The 8,746-nt window shown below is 46.3% G+C and overlaps 1 protein-coding gene across 1 annotated transcript; it reads left to right on the top strand.

The window, feature by feature from the left end:
• Nucleotides 1-6,672: 6,672 nt before the first annotated feature.
• LOC123185788 (glycine-rich protein DOT1-like) lies at nt 6,673-7,456 on the top strand. The gene has a single exon (XM_044597611.1). The coding sequence runs from the start codon at nt 6,782-6,784 to the stop codon at nt 7,244-7,246; it is 465 nt and encodes a 154-aa protein (XP_044453546.1). The 5' UTR covers nt 6,673-6,781; the 3' UTR covers nt 7,247-7,456.
• Nucleotides 7,457-8,746: the final 1,290 nt, after the last annotated feature.

Genomic DNA, 8,746 nt, shown 5'->3' with positions numbered 1-8,746 from the left:
GGTTTGAATGAACTTGCATTTTTCTCTCTTAATTAGACTTATCAAACGATTTTCTTTTGAAAATAACATTAATAGCTTTTAAATATAAAACACTCATCGCAAACGTTTTAGTTAGGACACCCAAATGCAAACCGACAGCTTCCCCAGGAAGCCAAGGGAAAATGTGTCGAGCAGGATTTGTTCAGCTCTTGATCGCAAACCTTTTAGATAGAACACACGTATGCAAAGTGAGAGCTATGGTCTTCCCCCTTAAGTCAAGGGAAAATTTGCAGTGCAGGATTTGTGCATCCCTTCGACGCAAACGGTTGTTTTGGATGACCCGTGTGCAACCACGTAGAAACAATTGGGTAAGATCTGCATCTGCCATATTGGGTATGTTGCCATTTGTCAAACTGGAAAGATTGACATTTGTTTATCTAGTAACATTGCCATTTGTCAACCCTGTAACACTGTGATTTGTCAAAATATGCAGCTAAAAATCACTAGCACTATCTAATTTTTGCAACTAAAATCACTAGCACTGTTCATATGGACACCAATACAAAGTGTCATTGTAGTTTTTTTGTCAAATTTGAGACCAGTTTTGATGTAATATTTATCTAATCATAGACGGGAGATCATTAATAATTGGGAACCAATATCTCAAACGGATTATTTATTCGAACCGTGAGCGTTAGACCAACAATGGATACGTGCCCTGCTTCGGTTAAGCAATAAAGTGGCAGCACTAATCATCCAAATAGAAAAATAATATACGTGCCGCCACGCGACCCGTGTATCGTGCGAGCAGGCGTGAGTTGATGGGACGCATATGCAAATGTACCATTCATTACATACAACAAGTCATCAACACACAACGACAAGGAGGATACATGTTGGATTATAGGTTATTTCCAACAAAACATTCTAGTGAAGTAAAGTTTTTCTCACATAACAAATAACAAAGCGATGAAATGAACTTCAGCTCAACCAATCCTTGGCATTGGAAACGCTTGCTTTGAACCATAACTAATTCTCTAGGAAGGGCCAGCTATTGTCAATCTCGAGACCAACGCAGGACTGATCATCCAGGCTGAAGCGGCCTATATCAGGACGCATATTGTGATAGCCAGGGTAGGGAACCATAGCAATGTCCGAGGTATAGATACAGTTGCTTCTCATAAATGGTAGTAACATTGTGTCAACAACAGCTGGATCGCCTTTCACCATCATTGGATAGTTTTGTCCAAGGAAGATCAAGTTTTCTACAAGACTATTAATACTGAACCAGGGAGAAGGTGTTGGCACTAATACACTAGTATCCATCCCGAATACCCTGCAACGGATGTTGAAATAGGTCTGGAGAGTGCGACCATGGGAGACTACACCTGCTTCGTTAGTAACATCAGTAGTGCCTTGTATACATACAAGAAGAGGTGATCCATCGGAATAAGTTGCCAGACGCCACTGAGTATATAGGTCCTGCTCGTCCTCATGCTCGTGATCATCACCATCATCATCTCCCCCTTGGTTATAAATTTTTTCAAGTATAGGCGGTGGAATGTTCACAGGACCTTGGAAACACAAGAAGGTTAATTAGTAAAGGGAAACTAGCTAACCCGCGTGCATGTGGATGAAAACAATTATAATTACGGTGGAATACAAATGTACCGAAACCATAAGGATTCCATGCAAAATTAGTGCCACGAGTGGTGGCAGCAAACACAAGACCCTCGTATTGAATTGCATCATAGTACTCATCCATGTACAAAAATTGATTTTTGAGCAATATCCATCAAGGCGTGAAAGTAAGGACGGCAACAAGCTTGTCAAAGATAGCAACAACTTCATAGTTCTTGTAACCCCAAGAGCGGTTGGGAACTCGACAAATTGCTATCTTTTGTAGACGACAGTCATCATGATCATATTTGAACGTACGTAGATCATCTGTGTGCTCAACCTCAGGGCAGTCTGTGATTTTTGGAAGTGGAACCCGGTGACGAGTGTACACATTCACAAGTTCCCACTCACAGTTATACCCAATATAAACAACCCAATCTCCATTTGCGCCTGCCCAAGCCTTAACCTCAAGCGATGACATCTTAGCATCACACGTATCATTATCAAGCGACATCAACTTGCACAAGGCGACGCTTCCGTCGTCCCCACGCCGGCGACCAGCGTCATGGTGAAGAAGATAGGGGAGATCAAACTGCTCATGAACCCTTGGGTTATTTGCAATGATGTTATTTTTTGAGTCGAGAATGGACTTGAACGAACCTGCCGTGCTAGCCGAGGTGATGACGTTGCACCGATCAATGAGTTCCTCCACCACGTCATCTTTCAGATCGGGGCAAGAATTACAGGGTCATTTCCGGTCTGTTCCCTCCATGAAGAAGACGATCGAACAATGGCAGAAGGAAGGGTGAAGGCAAATGGAGGGAGGAAGAGCGTGCGACAGTAGTTCCAAATCGAGAGGGAAAGGCGAAGAGGCAATGGACGGTTTCCATGGTACAAGAAGAGGCTAGTGGGGAGCGAACGGTTGCCACAGAGGTCACACACTGACGACAAGGCCGAGTGAACCGCATGTCGTATATCGCACACACCTTGATATGGCTGGATGTTTCTTTTGTGTTGCGTAATCACAAACAGTTCATCAGAATGAACTGTATGCTGTATATCGCACACACCTTCATCTAGCTGCCCGTTTCTTTTGTTCCTCCTCATCGCAAACAGTTAATTGAACTGAATCATATGCCATGCATCGCACACGCAACTAAAATCCGAACCGTGTTTGATGCATCCGTCATCGCAAACATTTTGCATCTTTTTTGATGGTTTTTTACACCACTATTTGTGATTATTGCATCGCACACAGTTTCGTCGAAGGGTCTCTGATCGTAGTGTCGCATTAGTAGCATCTTGCAGTAGTGAAAGTAGTAGCATCACAAGCATCATCCATAGTAGAAGTGGCATCATCAATAGCATGCGACATATCAGAATCAATAGAAGGTGTAGGTATCGCAAGCTTACTGAAAACAAAAGGTGAATCAAGTGCAGAGCTAGATGGCGGTTCCTTACCTCCCCTCATAGTAGAGGGATAAATCTTGGTTCTTGGATCTTTCAAATTCCTCATAGTGATCAATAGATATAAATCCCAAGTGACTCCGAGAATAGAGCTATGCTCCCCGGCAACGGTGCCAGAAAAAGGTCTTGATAACCCACGAGTATAGGGGATCACAACAGTTTTCGAGGGTAGAGTATTCAACCCAAATTTATTGATTCGACACAAGGAGAGCCAAAGAATATTCTCAAGTATTAGCAGCTGAATTGTCAATTCAACCACACCTGAAAGACTTAATATCTGCAGAAAAGTAGTATGGGAGTAGCAGTAACAGTGGCAAAAGTAACAATAGCAGTTTCGTAGCAATTGTAACAGTGGCAACGGCAAAGTAATGTAGCAAAGATCAATATGTGAAAAGCTCGTAGGCAATGGATCGATGATGGATAATTATGTCGGATGGCATTCATCATGTAGCAGTCATAACCTAGGGTGACACACAACTAGCTCCAATTCATCAATATAATGTAGGCATGTATTCCGAATATAGTCATGCATGCTTATGAAAAAGAACTTGCATGACATCTTTTGTCCTACCCTCCCGTGGCAGTGGGATCTGAATGGAAACTAAGGGATATTAAGGCCTCCTTTTAATAGAGAACTGGACCAAAGCATTAGCACCTAGTGAATACATGAACTCCTCAAACTACGGTAATCACCGGAAAGAATCCCAATTATTGTCACCTTAGGGTATGTGGATCATAACTCATAATAGGTGTCTACAACTTACAAGATAGGATCAAGAACACACATATATTCATGAAAACATAATAGGTTCAGATCTGAAATCATGGCACTCGGACCCTAGTGACAAGTATTAAGCATAGCAAAGTCATAGCAACATTAATCTTAGAACATAGTGGATACTAGGGATCAAACCCTAACACAACTAACTCGATTACATGATAAATCTCATCCAACGCATCACCATTCAGCAAGCCTACGATGAAATTACTCATGCACGGCGGTGAGCATCATAGAAATTGTGATGGAGGAAGGTTGGTGATGATGATGGCGACGATTTCCCCTCTCCGAAGCGCCGAACGGACTCCACATCTGGCCTCCCAATGAAGAACAGGGGGTAAGGACGGCTCCATATCGTAAAACGCGATGAATCCTTCTCTCTAATTTTTTTCTCCCTAAACGTGAATATATGGAGTTGGAGTTGAGGTCTGTGGAGGTCCAGGGGACCCACAAGGCAGGGGGGCGCGCCCTCCACCCTTATGGACAGCTGGTGGGTCCTCTCCGGTTGATTCTTTCGCCAATATTTTTTATTTATTCTAAAAATATTCTCCATGGATTTTTAGGTCATTCCGAGAACTTTTATTTTTGCACAAAAATAACACCAAGGCAATTCTGCTGGAAACAGTGTTAGTCCGGGTTAGTTTCATTCAAATCATGCAAATTAGAGTCCAAAACAAGGGTAAAAGAGTTTGGAAAAGCAGATACGATGGAGACGTATCACCCTTGTCGTTGTCATGGCAACGGGGTCGCTAGCATATGTGTACCTGACCAGCGGGTTCGTGATGTCAGAAACATCATTAATTCACTAAAATTGATTCATTAGTTTTTACTACTCTCTTCGTCTCATAATATAAGACATTATTACGTCTGATATACTCACAGATGTAATAATGTCTTATATTCTGGGACAAAGAGAGTAGCTAATTGCACGTGCGTTGCAACATGGTCATACATATTCTAGTGGTTAAACACCATCATGTGTGATATATACTTTACACCACCATATTCTAGATTTTGGTAAGATTTGATTTTATTTGAGTATGGGTAGGGGAAGGCAAGATTGTTTTGATTTAGTTGAGGTTTTGGTAATATTTGATTTGATTTGGATATATTTATTATAGGGCGGAGGCAAGCAAAGTTTTGATTTAGTTGAGATTCTGGTAGGATTTGATTTGATTTGATTGGGTTAATGCAGGACATGGTTTTAGTAAGATTTTATTGAGTTAATGTTGGACATGGTTTCCAGGAGGACAAAGAAAGGTTAGTACCGATTTGGTTTAGATTAGGGCATGGAGAGGAAAAAGACAGGGTATAGGGAACGGATGAGGAGAATGTACCAACTCTACTTGTAGAGAGTAGCTAATTGTCTGTTTGTTGCAACGGCACATACATATCTAATGGTTCAACATCAATATGTCGGACGTATATCTTATACCCACATATTCTAGATTTTGATAAGATTTGATATGATTTGAATATGAGTAGGAGAGGGAAAGGAAAGTTTTGATTTAGTTGAGCTTTGGATTTGATTTGGGTAGGGGTAAGGGAACGCAAGGAATGTTTAGTTTAGTTGAGGTTTTGGTAAGATTTGATTTTATTTGATTTGGGTATGAGTTGTGAAACGCAAGAAATGTTTCGAGTGATGTTTTACTAAAATTTAATTTGATTGAATTAATGCATTGAAAGGAGAGATAGCGTACAGGAGAAGAAAATCAAACAAAACAGGGGAGGGTTCACTTCGCCTCATGTTGGAAGCTACTATGGAGGAACTAGGCTCCCCTCAACAACAAAGTGTTCCTCTGGCTCGCCTACCTCGACAGTTGCTAGACTGCGGAGCGGCGTGTGTGCTCTATCACGCTCTATTCCACGGCTCCACTTCGCCCCCATGCTGGAAGCTACTATGGAGGAGCTGGGCTCCCCTCAACAACAAACTGTTCCTCTGGCTCGCCTACCTCGATAGATGTTGGACCGCGGAGCGGCGTGTTCGCCATGGCTTATCTAACGACCCTGCTTGCATCCTCTGCGACCAAGAGGCCGAGTCCATCGATCACCTGCTAGTGGGCTGCGTGTTCTCCCGCATCATTTGGCACGAAATTCTCTCCTGGTGTCGCCCTATCGCCCCACCGTTGGACGACTCCACAAGCTTCTTCGCCTGGTGGTCCGAGGCGGCTGCGGCATCCCCTGGTTGCTTGAGAAAGGGGCTCAACTCCATCATCGTGTTGTCTGCATGTGCCATTTGGAAGCATCACAATGCAGCTATCTTCAACGGCCAATGCCCCTCCACGGGAGATCTAACCAAGGCCATCAAGGACGATGCCCGGCTATGGGCCAAGGCGGGCACCACGGGACTAGCTAGTATTATTCCTGTAACCTAGGATATATGTGTTGAGGCTGAGCATCCTCCTCCCCCTGCTCACTTTGCACCATCACTGACGCCGGCTCGTGCACGTTTGTGAGGCTGCACCATGTTCTTCTCTATACTCACAACTCTCTACCCTCCCCCCCCCCCCCCCCTCCCCCCCAATCAATGAAATGATACGCTGCTAAGCATATTTACCTAAAAAAAGAGGAGGGTTGGGTGAAGGCGATACAACGAGCAACTCTCGTTTAATAGTAGAGATTGCGAAAAAAATTACCCCATATCGATAGTTTTTTTGCGGTTCCGAGAAGTGATAGCAAAACCAACTTCATTTTGATAACATATTAATAGAGATTGCATTACCTCAAAAAAAATAGAGATTGCAAAAAAATTACCATCGGTAGATTTTTATAGCGGTTCTGAAAAGTGGGGGCAAAATCGGGTCTACAACGCGAATGTGGTTTTGCAATTCACATGGTCAACAAGCGGCGTCAAGGTTCTGTACTCTTCAGTGCGCAGCCCTAGTGTGATTCCATCTCTGCAATCTGCGCGGCGCAAGCGACGTCGAAGACATCGACATGGACGCACCGAGGGGTACCCCGCCGGGGCGGGCACGGGCACCGCCACCCGGATGGATCGGCGATTCTGGGTCCGGGCAGGGCTCCGGACCCGACGGCTCCTGGAGGTACGGCTGGGAGTGGGCTTCAGGGCCTGGAGGCGGCTGGGGTTACGGCCACAGCTCAGAGCAGAGCCCCGGCGGCACCGCGTTTGGGTTCGGCTACGGCAGCGGCGGTGGCGGAGGAGGAGGCGGAGGGGGGAGCGGACGTGGAGGCTTCGGCTTCGGCAGGCTCGGCGGCCACTCTGGCGGGTTCGGCTGGGGTGTCGGGCCCGGCGGCCATGCTGGCGGCTGGGGCAGCGGGAGCGGCGGCTGGGGAGCAGGCGGTGGGGCCTTTGGAGGCGACCACGGCGGCTGGGACGCGCGCGCAGGGTTCCGCGGCGGGAGCCAACGGCCACCTCCCGGAGGACGCGGCGGCGGCAATTGACTTGGGGTCTGTATGCTGCGGCGTGGTGAGATCACTGCCAGAGTATAGCAGGAGCAGTTGATCTAGGTCTGGGAAGATAACGTGGTTTATTCGACTCTGTCTATCTGCGTGTGTTAAATTTCAGTGTGAGCAGTGATGATCGTAGAACGATCTGGATCTTGACTCTTGTAATATTGTGGCCATCCTTGTATGTTTGAGTGTTCCATTTCAGTATGTAAGAAATGGTTATGTGTACATAATCAACATGTGCTGCTGGTGTGTGATGCTAGATCATGACTGAACATTCATGCAGCTTCATGGCAAAATCCCAGAAAGAAAAACGGAACAAACGGGCTCATTCTTCTAGGTTACGGGTTCAAGTTTTACAAAGAAATGCCAGGAGAAACAACTACAGAAAGCCAAGAGTTTCCCCTGGTACCAGAGATCCTACGCTCTTTGCGGATCAACCATAGAAGACAAACTTGCATACATTCTGTGCAACTAGTAGTAGCTCAGCACTCTGTTGAGCCAAGCTCTCAATCAACACCCGGATTTTTACCTTGACAACGTCGGACTCAGAAACACAAATTATCAGAAGTTGCGTCCTATGCTGAACACGACTCCATGTTGCGCTGCTGCACGAAAATCTTCCATGATCTCAAGAGGCTGAATGATGAGGCTTCTTCTAGCCTTCGACCGTTGCTCTACATCTTTACTACACCCTTCGTCCCTAAACGTAGGATGTTTTTGCAGCTCAATTTGAACTGCCAAAACATCTTACATTTAGAACCATGGCCATGGACAAGATGTGGAGCAGCTTGCCCATGTCCAGCGCCTCGTGGCCGGCCGCCGCGTCCGAGATCCGTGCCATGGCACGAGCCATCTCTGACTCCCGGCCTCGACGGAACGATCCCACCTTGTTGACCGTCAACAAGGTGGTGGTAAGGATCTTCTTGGCCCGGCGCCACTCGTCCCCGTACGCTGTGAAGGCGACGTCGACTGGGCCGCCGAGCAGGGCGGTCGCTGCCGTCGACGTCGGTCGCGACGCGAAGATGCTATCCTGAGTTCGGAGGATCTCCATGGCGGCTTGCGGGGACGAGATGACGAGCGTCGGTACGGCTCCCAGACGGACGACCATGAAGTCGCTGTACTTCATCGCCAGGTTTCTCAGCCCGACGTGGGGCATGAAACCGAGTAGGTGGAGGTGGCCGATAAGCGGCACACCAGGTGGTGAGGGGGGTAGAGGGAGACGGGAATGGACTTGTCTTGCTTTTCTGGTGACTAGGATGATCACAGTGGCTACGATGAGGAGCGAGAGGAGGAGGAGGGGAGCAGCTACTACTATCGCCATTTTGCTTCGTGCTCTGTTGTGGACTGTACGTGCGCTAGCTGCTTTTATATAGGCTAGTGTCTCTAGGAGGCGGACGTTTGGTCTATGGGACATATGTCCCCTGTATTGTCAGGAACAGAGTCCCACTATGCTGAATTTAGGCACGAACTAGTGAAATTCAGACAGGATCA

Source organism: Triticum aestivum, chromosome 2A (genome assembly GCF_018294505.1).
Source record: "Triticum aestivum cultivar Chinese Spring chromosome 2A, IWGSC CS RefSeq v2.1, whole genome shotgun sequence".
Taxonomy (NCBI): domain Eukaryota; kingdom Viridiplantae; phylum Streptophyta; class Magnoliopsida; order Poales; family Poaceae; genus Triticum; species Triticum aestivum.
The sequence above is the reverse complement of the archived record's forward strand: the minus strand, read 5'-3'. Positions and strand labels throughout refer to the sequence as shown.